The 26,147-nt window shown below is 44.0% G+C and overlaps 1 protein-coding gene across 2 annotated transcripts in view; it reads right to left on the minus strand.

Annotated features, from left to right (window-relative positions):
- Nucleotides 1–5,529: 5,529 nt before the first annotated feature.
- Nucleotides 5,530–26,147, minus strand: part of A1CF (APOBEC1 complementation factor) — a 28,190-nt gene continuing 7,572 nt past the window's right edge. The window contains exons 3-12 of one of the 2 annotated variants that reach the window (XM_013178493.3): nucleotides 25,384–25,518; nucleotides 24,505–24,635; nucleotides 22,738–22,976; nucleotides 19,443–19,607; nucleotides 16,251–16,348; nucleotides 15,089–15,359; nucleotides 13,660–13,868; nucleotides 10,921–11,057; nucleotides 10,134–10,267; nucleotides 5,530–7,861 (exon numbers count right to left, since the gene is read on the minus strand). In XM_013178493.3, coding sequence (XP_013033947.3) covers nucleotides 7,710–7,861; nucleotides 10,134–10,267; nucleotides 10,921–11,057; nucleotides 13,660–13,868; nucleotides 15,089–15,359; nucleotides 16,251–16,348; nucleotides 19,443–19,607; nucleotides 22,738–22,976; nucleotides 24,505–24,635; nucleotides 25,384–25,518 — 1,671 coding nt within the window. In that variant the 3' untranslated portion in view covers nucleotides 5,530–7,709. The remainder of the gene's footprint in view (nucleotides 7,862–10,133; nucleotides 10,268–10,920; nucleotides 11,058–13,659; nucleotides 13,869–15,088; nucleotides 15,360–16,250; nucleotides 16,349–19,442; nucleotides 19,608–22,737; nucleotides 22,977–24,504; nucleotides 24,636–25,383; nucleotides 25,519–26,147) is intronic. The other variant, XM_013178549.3, reaches the window with a different exon arrangement.

Consider the following 26,147-nt stretch of genomic DNA (forward strand, 5'->3'; position numbering starts at 1 on the left):
AATTCTTCAGAGAATCATCAGTCAGATAACTTTGCCTCTTTTTAAAATCAGTAGGAGAGAATGAATTATTCATTTTAAACCATTTGCAATCAGTCTCAGAGATTCCCATCCAGAGGAGCTCAAAGCAATTGCAATATTGAGCCAGGGAAGAGTGAGCTTTAGAAGAACAACACTGGGAATTAAATCCCCAAAGGTGCTCTTAATGTCCTTTTCAAATAACTCGCCCAGCTGGTCCATCAGCCCTGCTCCTGTCTGCAAAATCCCTCTGCTGGCAGCGCTAGCATCCCTGAGATGGGGGCAGTGGCACAGGACCCTGCTCCAGGGCCGTGCCATGCCACGGGACGCTCAGTGCTGTGATGCTCAAGTTGCAAAATGATCAGAATGTTTCTTGCAAACCTTTTCCCCACTTCACTCTGCTCACATTTTCTTCCAGGACCATACACAGTAAAACATGTTGCAAAACACGTTGCAGCACCTTAAAACGGGGCTGGATCATGTAATCCTTCTTTTTTTTTTTTCTCTCTCTTTTTTTTTTTTTTTTTCTTAGTCCAGGAATCACTAAGATATTTTGATTGTTTCAGATAAATTTGTTTGCATTATTGTATTATACTAACTGTTAATTTTTTTAGTAGTACTTGTACAAAGCATGTTTATCCAAGCAAAATTAAATTGTGTAGTTAAAATTCTCACAGGTAAGATTTACCATCTAAAATTTCAGCATTTCACCTCAAAGAAAGTTTTTTGAAAGCTGGTGTTTCTCATGGGAGAAGAGGTGTCATGAGCCAGAAGCAGGGTATCTGGAGAGTCCCACTTATTTCCCAGAGCAGGTCCATACCTTTCCCCGTGGCAAATTTTTTTACTTATACGTCACTAAGGGGCACTTTTTTTTCTTTCTTTTTTTTTTTCAAGTTTTTGGGGAGTTTTTGGAACCCTTCATATTTTTTTTGTTTCCATAAACGTCAGCAGTGCTGAATACTGCAGTGTGAGAAATGCTGCTGAGCATTGTCCTTTGCATTGTTTGCTCTTTAACAGTTTCGTGGCTGTCATCTGCTGTTCACGTACAGCAAAATTGGCCCCTCCCGACTATCTTCACACCGCTCAGGAGGGTGCTGTGATTGAATTCAGCAGCCGCTAGGTGCCAGTGCAGTTTTACATGAGAACAAGTTTTCCACTGAACACAGCCAAAGCATATAAAAATTTTCAAGAATTTAGGCAACTTGCCAGTTGTTAAATTTAGCATTACTCATCACAGTTGCTCTTCCCTCGATAGAGCTGTTCTCCTTCGATGTCTAGCCATTTGTGCCTTGTGTACGTGCTCAAAAGGCAAGCAAAGTCTCCACCTTTTTTTATCATGGGGTGTAAATTAATATGAACTTCAGAAACCTATCCAGGAAATGCATGCATCTGCAGGCTGATCCTGGCTCTGCTGGGCTGCCTCGCAGGGCTGCATTGCAAAACTTGACCATACTGCAATTGTCCTCCAGCACAGCATCTTGTCCCTCCCAAAATACTGACGCTATTTGGTGCTGCAGAAGAGATACTAAATTAAGATCTGAACCAAGGCACTGAGAAGAAAGGGGAGAATCTCTCTGCTATTTCTGGGATTTCATGCAGGCTTTTGGGCTGTCTGATCCTATGGTTGCCTGGTGTTTGCACGTTCCATGTAAGATTTTTGTCTGCAAGGAGCTGGGGCAAGGCTCTGAGTGTGTAGAGGTGTTTAAGGAAGCAGAGTATCTCCAGGGGGACAGCAATCTTCCCCAAACATCCCCAGAGGAGAGGGTCCATAGGTGGGGGTTGTCTAAGCACCCACAGGCAGTTCACAAGGGGCAGCTGAGAGCTGCCAAGGGTTGATGGCAATAACAACTTCCACACCTTGAGGGAAAGGAGCATCCCACGAGGCACCTTTGCTTTGCACCACGTGCAGCACCAGAGCCAAGCTGACTCTGTGACAGTTAGTCCCTGGCCTGACATCACTTCAGAGTGTTTTTCCCAAAAAGGGTAAATCCAGGTAGGTATGTGGAGGTCAGATGGGATGGTCTATGAGAGCTTTAGCAGGATTGGTGGGAAAAGGGAGTCATGGAGACTCAAATCCCCTTGAAAGTGCCTGGAGACTCTAACCCACAGGCTTCTGGGAGGGACATGAGAGAGACCTTCCAGATCGGATGTTTCAGGGTCTATCCAGCTCCAATGGTGCAGTCATCTGATGCCCGGAGAAATTGAGGTCTCACGTTGCACCTCAGATCACAGAATCAAAGAATCACAGAATCACAGAATCACCTAGGTTGGAAGAGACCTCCAAGATCACCTAGCCCAACCTCTGACCTCCACTAAACTGTATCACTAAGCTCTACATCTAAATGTCTTTTCAAGACCTGCAGGGATGGTGACTCAACCACATCCCTGGGCAGCCCATTCCAACGCCTAACAACCCTTTCGGTAAAGAAGTTATTCCTAATATCCAACCTAAACCTCCCCTCGTGCAACTTTATCCCATTCCTCCCCCACCAAAAAAGAAGCACTCACACAACCCCTGAGAATCGGCAAGAGCTGTTTATTGCCGGGACATCTTGCAGGCAAGCCTGCGGGATGTCCGTGGTGTTTGGTGGCTCCAAGCTAATGCTTGCGATGGAGCCTGAGCAACGAGTAGGGGGCTCGCCGGGCACTCCTGCGATGCTGTTGGTGCTCTCGGATGGCAGAGCACAAAGACATGCCGCAGTAGTCCCAGGCCTGTCCCGGCAGAGGTGGATCCACTTCCACCCGTTCCTCCACATCTGGTGGATCCAGCTCCATGGGCTCCACGGTGTTGGGCAGAAGGCTAAGCCAGTCCTTGCCTGGGACTGCCCAAACGGGATGCCTTCCGTCCGGAATGTTCTCAGGCCAGGGTGCCGAACCAGGAGGTCGTCCAGTCCCACGCCTCGGTCCCATGCCACTGTCGGCTTGATTTTCGTGCATGGGTCCGACGCTGCCCTCTGGTTTACGGCCATTACTGGGTCCCGCACTGTGCTCCGGACTATGGGCATGCCTCTGCTCCCCGCGGCTGTCTGCCCGATGCTCCCGCCTTCGCCCCACATCACCGTTGCTCCTATGGTAAGGCCCAGGCCCCCTGTCGCTGGGTGTGTGAGGGGCCGGCCTGTTCCCCGCATCTTTGCGGTGCCAATGGTACCGCCTGGATGTGTCTGTGGGCTGGGCGCCAGAGGTCCCTTGGGCACTGGTGTCTCTCTCTCGAGGGCTATCCCTCCGCCCACGACACATCTCCTTCTGCTCAGGTGCATTCCTTCTTGGTGCTTCACCGGACGGCATCGCTGTCCTCGCACACCAAGGAGGCCTGCTGCTCGCCTTGCTCTTCTAGTCTTCCTCCTGCCGCACAAGCTGGCAGTCAGAGGGCCCAGATGCTCAGCGAATGCTGGGCCAGCTGCAGGGGGCCTGTTTTATAGGGCCCGCAGCAAAGGCGGGGCAGTGGTGGCCACTGTGACCTCAGCAAGCCTCTGTGATGGAGCGGCCCACGCGTGGCCAAAGGCGGCTGTGTTGGGAGCGGCCTGGAAGATGCCCTCACGTGGACAAGGAGGAGGGTTGGGGGTGCTGAGGGTCCCTTTTCTGGGGCTGGCTTCTCCGGGCCATTTGGCTTGCCAGAGAGAAAGGCTGCCCCTCAGCCACAGGGACTGCCCTGCACCTCCCATCTTGTGCTCTGGGTTTATTTTTAACACTGTTTTTCAGATAATTTCATTCTATTCTTTACAGAAAAGAACAGAAACAAGGTGCATCTTCAGCCCTAGAGTTGTTGTCTCTGTAGACAAATCTGCCATACACTGATGTCTGAGCTGGTATCTGTAATGGTTTTAGGTACAATTCTATGTACATTTACTTCTCCATGTCTTCAAAATCAACCCAAACTTCAGAATCAGACTCTCATTTTTCCTCCACCATCAACTCTACCATGGTATATACTGTCCTTATAGAGCCTCCAGCTCACACACTGATCTCCAATAACTTCCATTCCCTGAATATATATACTCCATATATACTTCCCCTTTTGCTAATAACTTACATGCTATTACATTTCCTTCCTTCTTATTACCTTAAAAGCATGTGCGAAAACTTCCTATTTGCTGCCCTAAGCTTATTGACTCTCATCATTTGTTGGCTTCCTATGTCTAGGCCAAAATGGTATCAATGGATTGAGCTAAAATACTCATTTAACAAAATTACCTCCCACATTCACATTTCCTTTATGCCACACATACTAATTTCAGAAAATACATAGTTGAATCCATGTGAAATAGTTCACTGATATCTAGTTTAAAATAACAAATTTCGAGTTCAGCTTAGACCCTGTATCTTCATTGTTGGCTTCAGATCACTGCTAAAGGACAAGTTCCTAAAGGTTCAGCTCACAGGTTGTTCATGATCAATTTATATTCACTCACACGGGAGTGAAATGCAGCATAATCTGACATAAAGCTTTAGCAAAGTCATCTGAAACTTCTGCCAGAGCTTGGTTGGAACTGGATGATCAGCTTCATCTCACCTTCCATGTGGTGGAGACTGCTGATGAAGCCAGAGAGCACCAAGGACCTGTGCTGTGACGACTTCCAGGGCAAGGCTGGGTAGAAGAAGGGAAAAGGAACAGGCAGTTTTTATGTCTCCTGCCCTGAAAGAGGACTAATGTGTGGCTATCATCTGCTGATTTCTCACCATTCTTCTCATCACTTATGGCTTAAACATGTCTTAGACTCATTTTTGGAGGATGAATACGGTTTTTGGCTTTATTTTTATTTATTTATTTGTTTATTTTTCTATCCACTCGGAACCTGCATCTTTACAAATTTTTAACTTGGGTTGTGGGTTTTTGATTTCTTGAAAATCATTCTTGCTCTCCAAAACTGATCAGCCAAATAAAGAGAAAAGAGGGACTCTCAGTTCTCCAAGAAGCAGGAGGGGAAATGTTGAAAGCATAAAAGTGAATTCTGTCATTGCCCTGATTTCAAAGAAAATGAAAGCAGGGCATCAAGGAAAATCTAATGAGGTGAAATAATGGAGCTGGCAGATCTGTAGTTCTTGCTAAAGCCCAGTTTATGGCCAACCTCTTTGTAAGTCTGTAAAAAAAAAGTCAGACTGTTTTGGGGAAACCTCATTTGGCTTGGTAGGGATGCCTTTTTTGGATGCCATGTGCTGTCAGTAGCAAGTTATCAGATTTTTCACCCATCTCTTGGGATCAGGATCCTTATGGAGAAAGGTACCAAAGGTGCAAAAACAGAACTGAGGGCTTACACCCTCAGTATTGGGTGTGGAAGCAGGATCCTTGATTTTTGATGTAAACATGCAGCAGCATAACCCTAATTTCTGCTGCATGGAAATGCCAAGTGTCATCAAAGTGCATGTTGAAAACACTCTCGGCATTGCCAAGCAGCATGTGACCTTGTCCGTATGACCTTTGATCGATTCTTACAGAGCAAAGTGTCCTCTTATTTACCATGACCGGAATGACCCTTTTAGATAAAACTTAGGGTAGAAAGGACTGAGGCATTCAGGTTGGTTTAAAAAGTTTTAATGATATTTCAAAGTCCAGTTAATGCCCTTTGATTATTCTAGAATTACAGACTCGCTTCACAGAATTTAAATCAGGTTATAACTTCCTTGTAATGGATGATTTAGATGCCATTTTCACTTTATTCTCTTTAAACATACATGATTGTCCTCCAGTAAATGGATGGTGTGATTTTTGCTACACTTTATAGTGTTAAAACTCTATACAAATATTGTACTAAGTGTACAAAAATAAGTGCTTCATGCACACGCTTTTTAATACTGTTTCTTGCCCTTTTCTTTGACATCTTTCTGAACTTTATATAAATAGCTGAAAAAGAAGACTAAAGTTACTGAACATGGAAAGTGAGAAATGTCTTCTGCCAACGGTAGTAATGTTTTCTTAGAGAGACGTATTATTCATTGGCAGTTTTCTCAAACACAAAACACATAGAAAAGAAAATAAAGCCACAATACCAATAACACTCTTGGTTATTTTGACCTCTGTGAATAAGGTTGTCATTTTCTGCAAATCAGAGTGTGCTGAACAGCAATCACAGAGGACCATAATACCTTTTGGATCACTCTAATGAACTACTTTATAAATAGAAATAGTCTAATAGTACGACAAACTATACAGCTTATATGTTTTTGTTCCATTCCTAAGCAAAATCAAGTCAGCCGAAGTATGAGAATCCAAAACACTTGGCTCCTGCTTGTCAACACCTTGTCACAGACCATCGTGGTTGGTACAGCTATAGGGATGCAGGAAAAAGTTCCACTTGAAACAGCAGAACGGCTCGCGTGGTGTCACATTACATCATCTAGACGAGATGACAAAGTTGGGGCCATATATGTTGGAATTGATGGCCATCACCAACCCAGCCTGGATGAGTTCTGCATCCTGGTGGGGAGGTCGCTCCCCTTAGTTCAAGGAAGAAGCTTGTTACAGGTTGTAAATTCTCCTGGTTAACCACCAAAATGGGGTTTTGTGACCTAGGCTGAGCTGATTCAAGTCATCTTAGCGTGTGTAGTCTATAGGACTAAAACATGCTCTGTAGTTATATAAGACCAGTTTTCTCCTGTATCTCTAGAGCATCGTTACTCCTTCCTCAGTCTGATGGTTAAAATAAAGGGATACTTCCCTCCTGCTGTAAACCAGAGGGCACTCTCAGCATCCCCAGAGCACATGCACACACTGGCCCCCAGCAGCTGGTGCTCTCCAAAACGAGAGGCACGTGTACCATGTACTACTGATGTACATGAATTACCCCAGTGAACTCTCTACTGATAAATCAACTTTTGCAAGACTCATAGCAGCCAGCACCCTCACTTGCTGTGTAAAGCAGCGTTATTAGCCAGGCAGGGCTCTTTCCATCCTGCTGAAAAGTTTACTTGTATATCATTGTGTTCCTGTAGAGGTGTCCGTTGTTACTAGGTAATAACTGAGCTCTTGTGGTCTAATTAAGAAAAGAATTGGCCTGAATATATAAGGCTTTTCTGATCAGCCTTAATAGTCCAAAAGGTTTTGGACTATTGCACTGAGTATGCTATTGGATGGGAGGTGTTAAAAAAGACATTGTGGTTTTGTGACTTGTAGGTATGGCTGAGAAGTAGCAAAGTGAGAGGCAAAACTTTACTGAATACTCACCTCCTGCTTTAAAATACAATTAGCACTAAAAAGCATGTAGACTAGCTTAGTAGGCTGGGCAGACACATTTTTGATCAATGGCTTTTTTCCTTGGCTGTTCTCTGCTTGTCTGGAGAAATTTTGGGGTCTGCCTGGCTAAAAATTTGGGGTGAATGGAAGAGAGCTCCTGCTGTTTTCAGCATGGGTTGTTGCTTGTAAACACAAACACAATGGTGTGTGTATGTGTGTATATATGTAAACATATCTATATGTAAATATATATAAATACACATACACACACCTTAGAACCACTTATTTTTGAGGCTGAGATTTTGCTTTCTAGTGTGAAAATCTGATTTTGAGCCATTTATTTTTTTCATTTCTCCTTTCTCCCTAATGTCCTGATATGAAACTAAAGAACTAAAAGGATGAAACTCCAACTAAAATCTAACTTTAGGCAACAGATTATTTTAAAATCATGAGGGTGTAAGAATTACCAGACTGAGAATTTTTTTACCTGTGCTTGATTTAAGGAAACTATTTAATAAAGACAGAATTAGAATGCTCCATAACCATCACTGCGTGCAGCTACTGCGAAGGCGGGGTAGGCTTCATACGTGGCGTACGTCGCCAAATCTTGTCCCATTGTCACTGCTTGTTTGAGGTGAGTGGCAGTGACTGTTGCGGCAGCATTAGCAATAGTGTATCCTGCAAGGGAAAAGAGAGAAGAGATGGAGATTAAAGGAAAAACATTCAAAAGCTAACATTGCCTGACATTTTTTGATGGGAAGACTTCATTGTCAATGGCAATCATGTCATTTGTCAATGGGAAGATTGGAACAATCTGATTAGATTAAATAAATCACTCCTGGCATGTTTTTCCTCCTCGTTAAAGGTAACAAATTTGACAACTGCAGCTGGAAAATTAAAGCATTTTCTCACCTATTATTCGTTAAACACATTGCCTGAAAAAATACCTTCTTTGTTGAATATTTTTCCTTAAGCTTCAAATATCTCTGAGATGAGAGGCTGGTAACAGTGCTCTTTACATGGACTCCCACACATGACAAAGGAGGGCAAGAAAATGAAATAATGCAGAGAAAATTTAGGCATGTTTTGTTTCATAGAGAAGACATTTGCACAGCTGGGAGAAAACATGGCTGTGACATCCTTTATGGTCAAAATGCATGCAACTCAGGACAGCCATGTTAGAGAGGAGGGGAATTCCCTCTATGCAATATTGGGAGAAAATATTTAGCAAACTGGATTTTTTTCCCATCAGATTCTAATGGGATATGTGGTTTCAACACTTCAAAATTTTCCATGGGAAAATGTTAGCTTTGCTGATTTAAAATGAATCACTGGGAAAACAAACATCATTTGGGGCTGGTTAATCTGAAAGGAGAGTGTAGCAGCTTGTCAAACAGACCACAGTATGTTGTTGTTATGAAAGGATCAAGAATTAAGACGAAACCCAAATGTGGGAAGAGTAGCCAAGATGCCCATCGGCTCTGCTGAACCTGTCTCTGCTTCCAAACTACATCTCCCAGGATCCAAACTTTCCAACCAACCAGCTGGCAGTGGGATTGGCTCAAGGTCAGTCAGATCCGAGTCCCATTGGGGCAGGGCCTGGAGATATTTCAGGCTGGAAGTTAGGAGAAATGTCTCCTCAGAAAGAGCGGTCAGGCATTGGAACGGATTGCCCAGGGAGGTGGTGGAGTCACTGTCCCTGGGGGTGTTCAAGGAAAGGCTGGATGTGCTTAGGCACATGGTTTAGTGGGTGACACTGGTGGTAGGGGGATGGTTGGACCAGATAATCTTGGAAGTCTTTTTCCACCTTAATGATTCTGTGATTCTATGATTCTATGATATTGGGCATCACTAAGAGTACGTTTCCTCATGGAAGGTGTTAGCTTGGGGGAAAACATGAGAAGTTCACGGGCACATGAATGTCGTGGTCGCTCAAAGTGTCTTTCTTGCGTCGGCAAAGCGAGGTGCAACGTTTCGATTAGGAATTGAGAAATTTGTCATTTAAACCATGTTCTGCGTCATCATAAGAGAAATGAGCTGCTACCTGGGCATGGCCTGGGCTGTGCTGGACTTCAGTGAGTGTGGACTGAGCACCGGTGTGTGCTGCTGGCAGCAATTTTAATGTATGTCTATTTGTTGCGTTTCCAAGATAAATAAATAAGGGTGGATGAAAGAAAAAGGAGAGATTATAATTAAGCAGTAAGTGGGGACTGGATTCAATAAAGAGCCCATTTGGTTTCCACGCCGCGGAAGCTTGCACAAACCCAGACAAATTGATTTTTCTGTGGCTTTTGCGGACTCCTGTGGCAGGAAGCCGGATAGATTTTTATTTTTATTTTTAAATCCATCCTTGAGACACTCCAAACAATTCAGTAGTACTGACTAATGCATTCCTCATGTGCAGTTTGGCATAAGTTGTTCCCACTACATCAGAATCACCATCATGCTGGGGAGCACAGTAAATGTAATGCCTGCAAGCTGGATTCCAGCTCCTGGCTTAAGTTTTCCATGATTTCCCAAGCTCTTTTGGTAGTTACAAGAGCTGTTGGGAATGAACTCCCAAACTGGAAACATTAGTCTTCCAGCAGGGGTGGGAGAGAGCTGGGATCGGATCCTGGCTGTCATGTTCATATTATTCCTTTGGCAGATGAAATCCAAGGGGTTGGCTCAAGAGGAGGGATCCTTGCGGTACGGAGGACCGAACCCAACCTGTGTGGCACTGGCCAGGGCACAGCAGGAAGGGGACTCATCCCAGCTCTGGCTCTGGGGAGACCACATCTGGGTCCTGGGTCCTACTGGGGGCTCCCAGTTGAAGGGAGGCATCCATGAACTGGAGCACAGTCAGGTCTGTCCTCAGTGACCACAAACAGGTTAGTTCTGGACACACACGAGGAAGCACGTAGGAAAAATAATACTGCAGGAGGCCTTTGCTGTACAGACCTTCACATACCTGGAAAAGCTGGCGCAGCAGGAGGCACCTCTGTTCCCTCGGTGGGAACCCCCAGTGTCTGCAGGGTGTATTCTGCTGCGTAGGTTTTGGCTTCATCAATAAAGGCGCTGAGCTTGGGAGGTGTGAAGGGATGTCTGTGAACACAGCAACATATTAGCTTGCGTTTTTTTTTTTTTTTTTCTCTCTAGGCCTTTACTGCAAAACCTTCTAATCCAGCCACAGTTGGCATGATCCCATACATCAAATAGAAACATCATTTTACTGTGCTGATGCATTAAAACTAATACTTTTAGCAGTCTGGTTTCTTTGCGGAGATCATCATCCCTGGGTCACATTTCGGTCACTACATGTTTTCAGAGCATGTCGTCCATTTTCAGTCCAAAAGAAAGCCTGCTTCAGTCTTTCTCATTAAAATACACCACAAAAATATTTCAGATCAGAAGTGTTTAGGATCATATCTGGAGCCTAATTAGCAGCATGTTCCTACAAGCTGCTTTTCTTTTTCCTACATGAACTATTGTATGTTTTATTTTCTTACTAAAAAGCACCCCTTTGCCTACTTATTTCTGGCTTTCTGCAGTTTTTACACCACTGAACACAGAGCACCAAGCACAGCAGACATCTCTGTTGGTCTTTTTTTTTTTTTTTTGATTTATGGATGATTTTCTCTCTAATGTCTCAAAAACCTGTAAATACAGACCTGTTTTGTATTTTGAAGAGAGATGCTAGACAAAATCCACTTAAAAAAAAAATCCTAAAGCCCAGAGAAACTTGAATAGTTACGTACATGGTGGGGTTCTGGCTGGCGAGGGCGGGGATGGTGATTTTGTATAGGAAGAGCTGTCTTTGGTCTTGGCCAATTGCAGAGTGGAGCTGGTAGACAGGCTGTCCCCAGTTGTTTTTCTGGCAGATTTCTTCTAAGATCTAGGAGGTAAGAAGGGATTTGCTCGGGTTAATTGTTGCATGTAGCCTTCTTCCCTAGCTCCAGCCCCTGCATTGCTCAGCTTCCTCCCCTCCAAAGGGTTTTCAGAAGCGTAGTGGCAGCTTCCTCAAGTCTTAGTGAGAAAATAAATGGCAGACAGGGTAGTAAAGCTCACCTTGAAATATAAGATTCATCTAAATGTTATATACCTTAAAAATGCATTTAACTCCTGAAGCTAATTATCACCTCATTAAATGGGATGTCTTTGTTTTGCTGATTAGCTGTTTCATTCCGTTATCGGCATGGCCTTCTCTGAATTCTCCACAGAAACTCTATCTGTGCACATCTTTTTAACCCCCTTAAAGCATTATGGTTCTATTCATCTTCACAGCTCTGGTGCCTCCCTCCCTTGGTGGGATACAGTACATAAAAAGTCCAGTCTTAAAAAAAAAAAAAGAAAGGAAGGAAGGGAAAGAGGCTGTTTCTCTGCCCAATTAATTATTCAGGCTTCAACAGGCAATTTCTGCTGCAAGTTTGAAAAAGAAATGCTGGACCACATTGCCCTTGGCTTTAGAACAGCTTATTCCACAGTAATTGGGAATCACTGTCTGGAAATGCTCTTGCTTTTTCTTTTTCTTTCTTTTTTAAACCCAGGGGCTATCTGATGTCCCAGATGGGTTTGATATAGTGTGGTGCTCCTGTGCATCCCCACCAGTGGTGCTTGGACCATTTATTTTTTTCTAAGTAACTCCATCAGGTTTGATGCTCTACTTAGAAATTGTTGGGGCTTGGGGTTTTTCCTATTGAGCAGCGGTTGTGGTCTCCCCAGGTATTTTTCAGTGCCGTAACGATTTGCATTTCAGTGACACAGTAAGGCAATTTGGCATCCTGAAGTTGAACACAAGACAAAAACGTTCTGTTTGGAATGTCCCCAAGTGACCTGCTGTAGCTGTGACGTTGGTCTTGCTGTGAACCGGGTTGGAGTCGAGACCCCTGGGTACCCACAGCCTGAGGCTTTCTGCGGTCCACCTTATTTAAAATTATTTTATTTCACTGCTGCCTTTCATTTGGTAACTACAGCTCTAAAGTTTACTAAAGTTTACTACTCTATAGTGCGCACACCCTAGTTCATCAGATTTCTTGACTGTGGTGACAGCTGTCCCCTGCTGTCCCAAAGGCTATGTAACGATGGTGCTTTTGAGATGTAACATCACCATTTAAATACTCAATGAGCAACATCTATTCGTGAACACCAAGCACCCCAGCTAGGCAGCAGGAAGGAAGTTAGGAGGGGTCCGTCCTTCACAGGTGCTGTTGCAGTGTGCGGTGGGCAGGAGAGGCTGACCGAGCTGGCACAGGTATTAACAAGGCTGTCCTAAAGCAAGCCATGGCTGTGTAAGAAGCATTATTATGAGACAGTGGCAGTGAGGGAATTAGGGAACTCAGCTGAAGGGAAGATATGCTCCAAAAATTATTGCTGCATTGTCTGCCACCCATTGACCTTGCCATGGGGGTTCATCGTGAAGACGTTGGGAGAGCAAAAACCCTGAACTGCACCTGCCCTAAGGCAGCCTGGACCATTTCACCCCTCTTGTGTGCTGGTAACATGGAGACAGAGAAACTTTGCAGGGGAAGAAAAAGCACTCCAGGTTTCTGGGGAGAAAAGGGTGTTTTGGGAGACATTTAGCAAATGGAATGCTGTGGCAATTTTTTTACTAGACAGAGATGTGTTTCCGAAATCAGAGTGAAATTAACTTCTAACATTACTTTCTGTGATTCAAGGGGAAAAGGAGTTGCTGTAGGAGAGTGATCTCTGAAACTCGAGGAATTTGTTCTGCTCTGTCCCCAGCTAGCTGTCTGAATCCCAGTCCTGCATGCACAACCATGTCCAAGCCTCCTTGTGCAACCAGAACTGTTGCATTTGGCTGGGCTGTGCAGTCCATCAACACCTCTTTTCCCATTCCGTTTAGGATGTACATCTGTGGTTCAGGATTTCAGTTCTCAGCATCACCCAAACCCTGATCTCCTGCCGGGACCATGGCATGTCAGCATCAGGGGAGACAGCACAAGCTGCCACACGCGGATGCACCCAGATAATGTGCTCCACGTTGTTTTACTTCTTTGTACTGCACTGGAGCAATCACATTGAGGCAGCAAAGCTCTGTGCAATGTCATGGCCCTTTTGCAAAACAGATGATTCTTTTTTTTTTTTTTCCCTGGCAAAGTTGCTGTTTTTCTATTTATGTGAAATAGTTCCTTGGTGAAGTCCCAAGTGATGCATCTCATCATGCCTGTTTTGGGTGAGAATTTCTTTACTCCACAGTGCTTTTATGGAGGGGTAGTCATAGCTGGATTTCATCTTCCACCCATGGAAGTTTATGAAAATTCTCCCTTGAAGGAGAGTGAGTGCTGTACTACAGCAAGGCGGATGGCTCTGCAGGACACAACTAGCAATGTTTTCTTGTTTAAATGTATTCCAAGAGTTATGAATGGATGTAGCTATCAATCACCAGTTTAAATTCAAGCAAGGGCTGTTTTTCTGAAAGCATTTTGAGCAAAGGCAAACCCTGGCCAACACATTGACCATACTTCGCACACACCTACCTGAGGGGCAAGTTTGATCCCTTGGGGCTTTAGTGTGACATGGTTCATCGGTGTGAGCTCCATTCCTGGCAAGAGGTCGTAGAGTTTATCCTCTCCCCTCTTTTCTCCTTTGAGCTGGTATCCGCGCCCCAGGCCCGTGTACGCCAGGTAGCCGCGACCTCCCAGTCCTCTAACTCCCGCAGCCCCTACAGGTACATTCATGTAAATTTCTAGGAATGTAAGAAGGCATTAAACTGAATCAAATCACCGGAAAAATTACCCTGATTGTCCCTGAAATGGAAAAGTTAGCCCCTCTGACTGAGTTTGGGAAGGAGGTAGGCAGGAGCCCGCCATTGCCTGTTGCTGGGCTTGCACACTTGGAGGTGTGAAGTTCTGGGGGTACCCCTGCTTTTGTCTGACCCAGTTTCCATCTCCTCTGCTCCGTGCTGGCAGGTGAGGTGTAACTTTCCATTGAGCTCATAGACAAGCCAGTTTTGATTTTGTAACACCTTTCTAACCAGATTTGTAGTCAGAAGTTGGAGAAGGGACAGCTGATGTCACTTGCCACCCACCAGCATAATAACAGTTTCATGAGGAACTCAGTGTTTATACAACCCCTCCCTTATATGAACCAAAGTCAAATTTTCAGCCCCTATTACATTTTCATTTTTGTTCAAGGTGCCCAATGGGCACGTATTTATTTTTCTGGTAGTCCCCTAACCTACTTCTGCAGGTACCAAATGCTGTCTGCAATGATACTTAATCGGGGAGGTACCTGAATGGGGGATTTGATTCAGTACCGGTTGCAGAAAGCTGGGATCAAAGGCAGAACCTCAGCAACCATCAGAAATACTCTCTATTTTCATAGGTTTCTTATTATTAGATTATTATTAAAAAAAAAAAAAAAAAAGACGAGCCCATTTCCCAAAGCACAAAATTAATGGCTTTCTTGGTTTCAGTTCTGGTTCCCCACTCAGCTTCAGCACAATGTGACCTCCCTGGGAAATGCTGTGCCTTTGGGTCAGAAAACATCAGGACTGGTAAAACTTTCCTTGTGGGTTTCAAAGGAAAGGGGAAAAACAGCACAGAGATGTGCTGGTGGCTGTATGAGAGTTGGCTTGGGAGGGAGGGAAATAAAATTGTTTTATTTGGTTTTCCCTGCTGGGGCAAAACCAGGAGGATTCATGGTTTATTTACCCTGGAAGGAGGGCGATCTGGAAGCTGTCTAAAGCTTGCTCCAGGAAAATGGTTATTTTTTAGTACCCTGCTTAGCCTGCTGGAATATCACTGTGTCTTTGGGAAGGACAGAGCCTAAAAACTGTTTTCTGTCCCTTTCTGAAAGGGGTCCAGCAGCCTGGGCAACGCCAGCACCCTCAGCATGAGGATGCAGCCACCCAAGCATGGGAGGAGTCATTTTGTTAGAGCAGAGTATTGGCATGACTGGAGTTACCTCGAATGGACGGGGGCCGGATGATGCTCCTGTTGCTGAGCCCCTTGGCAGCCGGGAAGTGGAGGTTGGGGATGGCCGCGTAGGCATGGGGTGCGTAGAAAACTGGGGCACCCAGGTAGGCGGTGGCGGGGTCGTACATGTGTCCAAAGGCATAGGTGTACTCTCCCTGCAGCATCGTGCCTCTTCCACCTGTGCCTCGGGTGTATCTGACGTAGCTGTCCTTGTCGACGGGCTTGGCTAACGTCACCTCGATGGGGGACCCATCCAGCACCTTCGCACCGCAGGAAGAGTGCGGGAGAAGCACAAGCGTGAGGCAGTCTCCAAGATGCATGGGGATTATCCTGTCTAAGAAGGCAGCTTCCCCGCGTGGTTTACTAACAGAATGGGAAAACGGAGAAAACCACCCAAATCAGCCAAAATCTCCCTCCCACGGGTGGAAGAAGGCACTGGCTGGGTGAAGGTTCAAAGTGTAGAGAGCATCCAGACCTGACACCAGCCAGCAGAGGCTAATTAACTGAATTAGCAGAGTTGTGAAGCCCTTGAAAAGGCCTCACTTCCCTGCAAAGCAGCATCTAAGTCAGCCCGATTATAGGTACTCCTATGGAGAACAGCAACAGCACTAAAAATAGGAACGGGGTTAACACCTCTTTGGGAAAAGCTCTTGCATTACAGCACCGTGAATTACATTGCAGTGCAAGAAGTACTAAATACAGTAACCTCCTTGCAAATCTGCTTCAGAATTTGGAGCAGATGTTCTGGGTTGACCTTGTTTGTCCCTGTTTACTATTCACATGCTTCCCTTCCGGTGTTTTTGTTGGCAGACATGAAACACGTATGTGAGTGCAAGCCAAGGGAACCCGTAACCCCTCATTTTCTAGTCCTCATTTCAGTATTGCTCCATCTTTTTTCAGAGTGGTGAACTACAGTCTGATCTGGGCAAACATTTCTTATGAATGCAAAGGGAAAGAAGCCAAAAAGAACAGTTTGTGAACATCAGGGTTGCTGAAAAATGAATTCAGGAGTATAAAAGCAGCCTGAGAACTGAAAAAAGGGCTAGCACCTTCAGGGTGTCTTTGTAGCTAATAAGCCTGGCAGCTTTGTTTCAGCTGCATGTAATATACTGCATGTAAGTCCCACAAATCAACATTCAGAGCAGCTTTACCTTCCCATTCAAGGCTTTCATAGCTTCAACTGCATCTTCTCTTTTATTAAAGTGCACAAAGGCATAGTCTCTAATTTTCTTTACTCTTTCTACTGCACCTGTGGAAAACATTGGAATATTAGTTGGAAATAGGTATTAGTTGGAAAATATGTATCAGAATGAGCAATTGTGTTGGGTTGTGAGCCCTTCAAGAGCAAAAACTGGCCAAGGGTAAGAGAGAGAGTCAATGGTGTCTTCTTACCTCTTAGGATGTATATACCATGAGAAACTAAAGACAATGTCTGTTATTTCAAGCAAAACTAGAAATATTTGAAGGCAAGCACCTGTATGGTTCCCATTAAACTGGAGTGGTTTTCTCCTCTCCAAAATGCTTTGTCTGAGGTTGTCTTTGGCTTTGTGTTTCACTTCTGTGATGGATCTCCAGGAGCTGGATGGCTGAGCAGGACACTTGGTGTTCTCACACTCAGTGCTCTTCTCCTCTGTGTCTGTCCTCTACAGCCTTCCCTTTCCCTCGTCAGATGCTCTGCTGCTGGGAACTTTGCAGCACCCAAATATTCTGGCTCTGAAATAACCACACTGGCACCTGCTCCCTGCAGGCTCAAGCTTTAGGTATCTACCTTTTCTCCTCTAGTTCATCTTTGCCAGTCCTGTCAGTTGGGAAATGTGTTGTCAACCAGCCTAGCCAGTGAGACTATAACACCCCTAAAAGTATCCTTTGGAAATGTGGCTAATGGATGCAGGATGACTTTTCTGCTGGTTTCTTTCCTTTTAAAGCTGAACAGGTGTACAGGGAAATATCCTATTGCCGCAAAAAAAAGCACTTACTTAAATAACTGCAGAAGAAAAAATATTTCTTTGGAGTTTAGGGGGTGGCATTAGGAGTTCCAGTGGGCTACAAATGAAGCCTGTTCCAGCCTATAACCCAAGCAGCCTGCATGTCTTCAGACTGACACTGAAATGGTAAGTGGCTCTTTGTGTCCTTCAGGGATTGGAGGGTGATTTTCTAAGCCCAAAATTATGGTCATCATATGCTGATGTCTTGTTTACAAGTCGAGGCTTTAATGAACTCTCTGTGTTTTGAAAATCCCCCTCCTGCCTCCTGGAGATTGCTCTGTGTTATTGATCCTCACTCAAGCCAAAACCTTGCTCTTTCCTATTTGTGGGACTAGGCGGCGTGCTCCCACCCCAGCGGGACAAGCGGCTATGTGACACCACAGGGGGAATATCATCCCTGTTAGCACCTTTGGAGAGCGTGGCCTTCCTGCTGCCAGGGTAGAGCGCCTTGCTGCGGGAAGGTACAAACCTGCCCCTCCTTGCCGCTCTCTTCCAAGCATCACCCCGCTTCAGCTGCGTTGTCTGGAGCCCATTTAACCAAATGGAAACTTTGCCAGGGCTCAGGATATTTGCCAAGATATCTAGGGAGGGAGGGCAGAGCTTCTTGTTGTTGGAAGTGATGCATATTTCTATAGAAGCCATTCGGCACTGAATTTGGCACAGATTTAAAAGGGGTGATACTTGTGCTGTGTTACAACTTGGGATGCATAAGTAGCATTCCTGGCAGTGTCTGTGGAGCTTGTGGTGATGTGGTAATTGCTCTGTAATGGGGACCTCTGCCTCGTAACTCCTCTCACTTGGGTAGGTTTTTATTGGATGGCTTGTTATTGTCAAAACAGCTTCTAAATTCACCGGATCAAATGTACACTTCAGGCAAGTGATATTGAAATGTGACCCAACAAACGTAGCAGATAACCAAAGTGGGAGGTGAATCCTTTCAGCTCCTTGCTGATTTGTTTGATTGTAATCTCGTTATGGCTTAAACTGCATTTATTCTCCTCAAAACTCAGGTTTTGCTTCTTCTAGGCATGTTTTTTTGAAAGTATGGCGCAGCTTTAAAAAAGGCACTCTTGGTTTCATCCACAATAATTAAAGCTCTCCTTAAAACAAAAACCAACCAACAAACAAAAAACAAACAAAAGCAATTTCCAGCATGAGAAGCAAAATGGAAAAGTGTTGAAAAGACGAACTAAAGAAGATTCAAGTCTTCTGTTGTACTAGAAAACTTTCCTTAGGAGCAAAGCAGATGACTGTTACTGAAGTGTCAAATGGATATAAATGTGTTTCTGGGGAGTGTGAGCAGTTCAGTGATCAGGAACAAAACTGAATAAATAAAGGAGGAAACAGTTAAGAGAGTGGGATGATACATATTTAGCTTGGGGTTAAAATGGGATTTCTAACAGCTTGATGGTTACTTAAAGTATTAGCTGGTAACATTAGAAGGACAGAAAAGACTTGTAAAGAAATCTCATAAAGATCTTTGCATTGCAGCCTATTAAAAAAAAAAAGGATGGAGCAGAAATGAAAAGTTAGTGAAGGAAAAATGAAGCTCTGTACTGTATTTTTAAAAATTAATAGAAGGAAGTTAATAGGAACGAGATGAATGGCAATTTCACATTGCCAAGCATAAGTTACTAATGCCTAATGGACTATGTGGCTTGGAGAGCTGCACAAATGGGTTATTTTTACTCTTGTTTTTGGGTGGAATTTTCTAAAACCGGAGCAACTCAGAAGTAAAATCTCATTTGAAAGCCAGCAGGATTTTTATTCCCAACAAACACATTCATTTTTTGAAAATCTCACCTAAGAGCACGTAATATATGCCATGAAAGAATACCATCATATCCTGCATAAAATGATAAGCACTGGTTATTCATAAATTTATGGAAGATCATTTTTGGTATGAAAAAGAAAGAATTCAGCATTTAGATAGATTAGATAAAAAGCAGTTGTATTAAACCATCCTATTTCTGTCATCATCCCTTTCTGTAGATGAAGAAAGCTGAAATCACCCAGCTGTTTTAACAACTCTCTTTTTCAAGAAGGTTCAAATGACTCAAAGTTGTTTTTATGATACAGGCATCCTCATGCAGTATTTTGGATCTCTTCCAGTTGCCAATCACCTTAAAAAGGTTAGTATTGTTGTTAGCTGTAAATTAATCAGCCCTTAGCGGAATGACGTTATGCATGTTGGGTGGGAGCCTTCAGCCTAATGGCAATTTTGCGGCATTAGACATGAACATTTTACCATGGAAAAACTGCTACTTTTGTTGTCTTCCTTTGGCATTTTATGAATGAAGAAATACTTCCATTTGCAGTAGCAGCACTTACTTAAGGACTGTGTCAGTGGGTTCCTACCTTGTTTGATGCTGTTGAACTCCTTTTCTATAGTCTCTTCGGTGGTCGAGAGCATGAGGTTCCTCACATAGAGGATTTTTACCGATGACATGGTGTCTTCATCCACCTCCACTTCTGGTTCTGCCCAGTCAACAGCAATAGGGTGTCCCCACAACTGGATCCTTCCTTTAAAGGGATTGGCATCATCATTGTCAGAGAGGCTTAGGTTCCTCTCACTTCTGCTCAGAGTTTATTTCATATGCAGTATGAAAAATAGAATAGGCCAATTATACAAAGAGGGCCAAAATAAGCCTTTTGTGCTCAAAGCACTGCCTTTTAGTTAACTCATTTCCAAAAGCAGATGGTCACACTTTCAGCAGGCTCCCACTAGCATCTTAGATGCCTGCAGAAATGTAGCATCCAGAATTTAAAAAGCGAATTTGTGGCACAATTCACTAACATCTGCATTCCCTGGAATGCTCTCTGAAGGGAAATATTGTAATGGGTATACATCTCTTATAAAGATCCCTGTTGGCTGCAAATATTTAATTCCCTAGGAAATTGGAAAGGGATCCAGAAGTCCCAGACGATGAAGTGAAATAGTAAAAATCAGGATGTCTCCATGTGCAAGTATTTGAAGTTGCGTGGTCCACACAGGGTGAAGTTGCAACAGAAACAGTAGAAAGAAAGGAAACAAAAAGTAATGAGGCATAAAACAGGGTGTGGAGAAGCATATGGGTTCTGTATAGAGTGGATCAAGCTGCTGAGAGGCAAAGAATAAAAACAGCAAATAAAGAGGTAGTTAAAAGCAATGTTTTTGCCATGTGATCATGCTGAGCTCTGTAATCATTTGCATTGAGTTACTTAATCCATTAAGTAATTGATTAGCCAGTTCATGATATCTAACGTGTAATGAAAACTGATGGCCACAGCCTTGCCTCCAATCTGCGTGAATCGCTGTGATAAGCATTTCTTCCCAGTCCTTTCAGCACATCTTTCAGGAAGAAATCCTTTCCCCTTCTCTTCAAGAGTGGCTGAAATCTGGCCACTCACCAATATCCAGAGCTCTAATTTCCATGTGCTCGGTCTGTCGCCCGTTTTTTCTCTGGCAATTTTAATCAGCCTAGTAGATAGTGCTTTGGATGCACAGTAGGGACCATTTTCTGGCTTAACAGCATGGTTAGTGCTGGATATTTCCTCCAAAATAATGAAATAAAATGTCTGTCTCTTCTGCAAGCTTCCCTCAAACTAGTCCTGTCTGTGCTGTTCTTATTTCTTCTCTGATCTTTATGATATGATCTTTGTGATTCTCCAAGGCCTAGGTGTATGCTAAAACCTGGAAGAGGCCCTGGGATACCTATGTTGGTAGAAGGAAAATGAGACTCCCGCAAAACACTTTTGGAGGCATCCCATCTTGCATGTCCACTTGGATAATCCATCTAAGACAGGATGGGAGCTCCAAAATAGAGGAAAATTAGAGGGAAGGGGTAGAATTTGAAGACCTGTTTTTCTGTAACAGAAGTTAAAAGCTGAAAAAAAATAAAATAAAAATGTAAAGGGGCTGTTCCCTGCTAGGATAATGGGTATATTTCTCTGTCCTGTGAATGAGCAGGGAATTGTGGAGCTGGGACTGTGGTTGATGTTCAGCTTCCAGCCCTGACCAGTCTGACGACCAGAAATAGACGACAGCTAATGGCAGCCATCTAAAATGAAAGGCCATGCTCTCTTTTCTAAGTTGCCATGTTCATTTCAATAGTGGAAATAACAACCTGGCTGATTCATAGCAAGGAGCTAAGCTTGGTTCCTGCTCTACCAGCTTGCTAAAACCCAGTCTTCCTCCACCTGCCTATTTGACCAGGAGACAAGACAAAGCTTTCATAAAAAGCATCTTCATTTTGAGCTTTTCTGCCTCTTCTACAGAGCTTCCTTGAAGAGCAGTGAGGTTCAGAGTCAAGGAAGCAACTTGATAATGATATTCAATTTCACGTTCATCCAATGCATCAGCTGGAGACCCATTCAGTCCTGGTTTGAAACCTTTTTCAAGTTCCTCCCGTATGTTTGGAACATCAGAAGACTCTCTCTCCTGCTCAGGTCTTTGAAATTCCCAACCTGTTTACCAAGATGTCCCTAAATTGGAAATCACTAGCACATTGCACAAGGCTGTTCAGGACTATGTTCTCATTCCCATCTGTCTCACTGTCTTTGCTCAGGATTTCAAGTGCTTTGCTCCCTCAAGGCTGCCATCGGTGGCGGTGCCTGTGCCTGCTCCTTCCATCCTTCTCAATATAGAAACCATGAGAAAGTTATGCTGAAGAACAGACTAGCAGAAAGTGCTCCTATAATTAGGGAGATGCTAAGCTGATGTAGAAAATACAGAGTAAAAAGAAAAATAGTCTGTGTGAGACACCCCACAATAGCAGGCATACTCAGATACATATTAATTCTTGCAATCATACTCATTTCTGACAATAAGAGAAAAGGTTTCAAAATGACAAGATTTTTCATGGGCTATCATGTAGAAAGAAAGAAAGAAAATTGGTGGGCATGATGTGTGAGGATCAAGTGTCTGAACAGAAGGTTTATTGGATTCTTTCATCAGCAAGTGAGCTGGCTTTGACAAAGCAGTGCAGGAGCTTCTGCTGAGCATACGAAAGCATGAGAAAAACAGTGAAATCACTGCAAAGGCAATTAACATTGTGTCTCTTTTGCTTACCACCTATCAAACTTCTTTTTGCTTCATGATGTCCCCCAGCACTAAATTACATAGACTTATTCTCTATATTGTTTAAATTCTAAAGCAATTCCTCATCTGAGGTTTTCTTCCCATGTGGAAAATAAACATTTTCAGGAACATCCTCAGTACAATGTCAAGTCTGAATATGGTCTTAGTTTCCCGAAGTGATGCTCCCCAGGAGGTCGTAGATGAGGCCGTATTTTACATATAACTCAAGATAACCATGGGATAATATATATCCTACAACAGAGCTGAACGGATACAACAGGTAGATCCATCTAGCTATATTTTAATAACTTCAAGCTCTTAAATGACGCACCTGGCTAATGAGAATGGTGGTAAATCAGGCTTTTCAGTGAATCACCCACCCCACACCCCAGAGTCAGGGCATGTCTGGCAGCCCAATGGGCATAATGGGGTCCCTCTTTGCTTGAAGTGAATCATTGGCAGCCAAGATGAGAAAACCCAGCAGTGTTCCTTCCCTTAGGTATATGTTTCCTCTGGAGACTTCTATGCTGCTACACATACACAGGCACCTGCTAAATTGAAGCTGCCCCTACCACCTTCACCATCTGTACTAACCTGGGAGCAATTTTCGCCTGGCCATGGCTGCTGCCCGGTGGCTTTCATATTCCACAAAAGCAAAACCCCGGTTTTTGGTTTTATCAGCTGCACTTGGGTAAACAATGACATCCACGACTCCATCTGTGACTTTCTTCATCTCTGCTAAAATTTCCTCTCGCTTCTTTGTTTTGGGGATCCCCCCTACGAACAGGCGGCAGTTGTCCACACTGGCACAGACTCCCAGGAGACGCCCATTCCTGCAGAAAAATGATATTGTTGGTTTGTCAGGACCCAAGATCACTTCTCAGAGAAAGGGGAAAAAAATCCCCCTTCTTGTCCCAAAACACAAGGCCAAATGCAAGGTCTCCTCCTTCTGCGGCACGTGTTGCTTGGGATGTTCAAGTGGTCTCACTCAACACAAGAGGCTAGATCCAAAGGCTAATACTCTGCTAAATTTGACATCAAAGTAAAGCAGCACTTTTGAAACAAGTTACTTGAGATCAGAAGAAACCAAAGCCAAATTTTGCTTTTGACTCTTGGGATTCTCTCTTTTGAGAGAACTTCCAAAAACAGTTGCCACCAGGCAACTGTGCTGAGCAACTGGGACACCACTGTGATTCTTGCATTGTCATCAGCATAAGCCAGGTTTTATTGCGTTCACCAGTGACTTGCAGCTTCCTGATCACCAGAGAGCCTCACAGCTGTGGTTTGGGGAAAGAAAATCCCTTGTTATGGGGAGACAACATTTCAGGGTTTATTGATGCCAATTGCTGTGCAGACCCCCAAAGCAAAAATGTCTTTATATTCACTTTGCTCACAACTTTGTGGTCCAACTACGTCTTGCAGGTCTGGAGAAGTCATAAATTTCTTTAGAAGCATCTTTGGGACAAGGCAAGTAGGCAGAGGAGGTGGAGGTGGCTGAAGTCTGATCTTTAAGATACTCCAGCCTCTGATATAAGTCACCTTTCCAAACCCTCCCCATGTGCCTTGTGACCTGCTCATCCCTAAGGTTGCTAGTAAAGCAATTCACAATCAATATTTTTCTTTAAAATAAAAAAGAAAAAAAAAAGGAAGAAAGAAAGAAAAAGAAAGAAAGAAAAGATAGCCCTAAAATTTCCAGAGTGGTTGATCTCAAAATGCTTCTAAGCAATTGCATCTATTCATCCCACTTTGAACTGGAAAAAAAAATTCAATGGGGTTGAAATCAAAACAAACCATATTGATGGACCCATATGTTGTTTATTTCTAGGTGTTTTGTTCCCAATTTTTAGTCACAAACATGAGGGATTTTTCTGTTCTTACTTATTAGGAAATGTCACTGTTTTGCCAATTAGTTTTCATCCTATTTCACCATTTTTGTAATTGCTCATGTCTCCCAGAACATATCTGCAGTATAGCTCATGTGAGACACAGTGGATAGGAATACATAAACAAAAAACAGCCCAGAAGGGAACATGAAAAAAACAACAATGGTTAGACATCAGTTGATTTGATCCAAAGCAAAATATTTTTTCCAATGTTCTCGTAGAATTTTTAATTTTTATTATTTTTTTTTTTAAGGAAGACATTTCCTGCAAAAGAGTTTGTCTCTGAGTGCTATGTACTGACTTTGTACTACAGCATAAAGCAACAAATGCACAGGCAGTCAAGAAATGACTTCCTACTAAAGTTTAGGTATCTAAAGAAGCTTCCTCTGGGCTGTAGGGAAAAATATGCTGTCCACAACAATCCAGATTAATACATTATATGATTTAAAGTTGATGTGAAGGTGTATGCCATGCTCACCTAATTTCATAATTATTGAGTTGCTTTATTGCATTCTTTGCCTCCTGTTTATTTGAGAAGGTCACAAAGGCGTAGCCCCTGTTGTTGCCATTGAAGTCCATCATCATTCTCATTTCATAGATTTTGCCAATCTGCAAATAGAAAGAAAAATCATTCGTAAAGAAGTGTTTGCCAGGTGAGGTGTTTAAACAAGACTGGGTGCTTTCTTGGCTATATCATGTCAGAACTCTTCAGATATCTCCATCTACAGGAGAATCATCCAGAGCCTGTTCTGCTTTCACACAACTTTCTGACACATGAAAGAAGTCATAAACACAGGCAGCAAGTGCTTAGGCGACGAGGGAGGGGGACAAAGTTAGCTCTTCAGCAAGGTGAGCAAGAGTTTGGCCACTGACCTCAGCAGCCCCAGGGTTGTGGTTCTCTCCCCCTTATGGGGTTTATGTTTCAGTTTTGAGGCTAACGCATCACACAGTAGAGAAATTAGAAAAAAAAATGACTAAAAAACAGGAGGGATGAGGTGCAGCAATAGAATTGCATGGTCGTTGGTGTCTGAATGGTATCACTTGCTCAGGCTTGTACATGAGTGATTGGGTGGCTGTGCCCATTTCCTAGGTGGAGGAAAGTGTGTTTTATATGACTGAAGTCTAATTTAGGGAGGGAGGCATAGCTGGATGTTTCAGTACAACCTCCTACTCTAAGCAGGGCCAGCTCCAGTGTTAGATCAGCCCTCGTCATGGTGAGGAAACACCACAGAAGGAGCTGGAGGGGCTGCCACCAAACCAAGGGCAGTCTGGGCCAAATCACCTCCAGTTCAACATGGAAATGTAGAGCTAATCATCCGTAATCTCTGCAAATTATCTACCTGCCATAAAGTCTTACTTTTTCACACAGTGGTATAAGTTCATCTTCAAAGAGGTCCCGCGGCAGTTTTCCAATGAAGATCTCGCAGCCCCTCTCTGGCGGAGGGCTGTCCCAGCCCGGAGGTGGGCCGCCATATTTCCTCTGCCCATTTTCCTGCCACGGAGGAAAATAAAATGATGATGTAGTGGATAAAATCAGTCCCTTTGTGAGGAATGACACTTTGGGCACACCCTGTTAGTGCAGTGCCAGAGGCAAACACCCTCCTTCCTTGTAAAGAGCACCTCTTTGCAGGCTCAAGGGAGAGAGGGCGGTGTGCGCCGGCTGCCCCACTGCTATATTGGTACCGAAAGGCTTTAGCATCCGAGCTAGTATGCTGGTGATGTACTGCAGAAGGCTCTGGTTTACACCTGGTTGAGTTTTGCTGAGGAACATGCATCAGCACGTTGAAGGGGAGGCCATTTCCACAGCTCAGCTGTCCAAGATTCAGACAGTCAAAGGCCTCCTTGGAAAACGTAGGGGAAAGATGACGCCCATCCCTCTACCCCTCTTTCTTTCTTTCCCCTCCCTTCTTCCATCTTCTCTCTTTTGCTCCCTCCCTCTCCCTCTCCCTCTCCCTCTCCCTCTCCCTCTCCCTCTCCCTCTCCCTCTCCCTCTCCCTCTCCCTCTCCCTCTCCCTCTCCCTCTCCCTCTCCCTCTCCCTCTCCCTCTCCCTCTCCCTCTCCCTCTCCCTCTCCCTCCCTCTCCCTCTCCCTCTCCAGCTCTCCTTGTCCTGCAGTGATGCC

The sequence above is a fragment of the Anser cygnoides genome, chromosome 7 (assembly GCF_040182565.1).
Source record: "Anser cygnoides isolate HZ-2024a breed goose chromosome 7, Taihu_goose_T2T_genome, whole genome shotgun sequence".
NCBI lineage: Eukaryota > Metazoa > Chordata > Aves > Anseriformes > Anatidae > Anser > Anser cygnoides.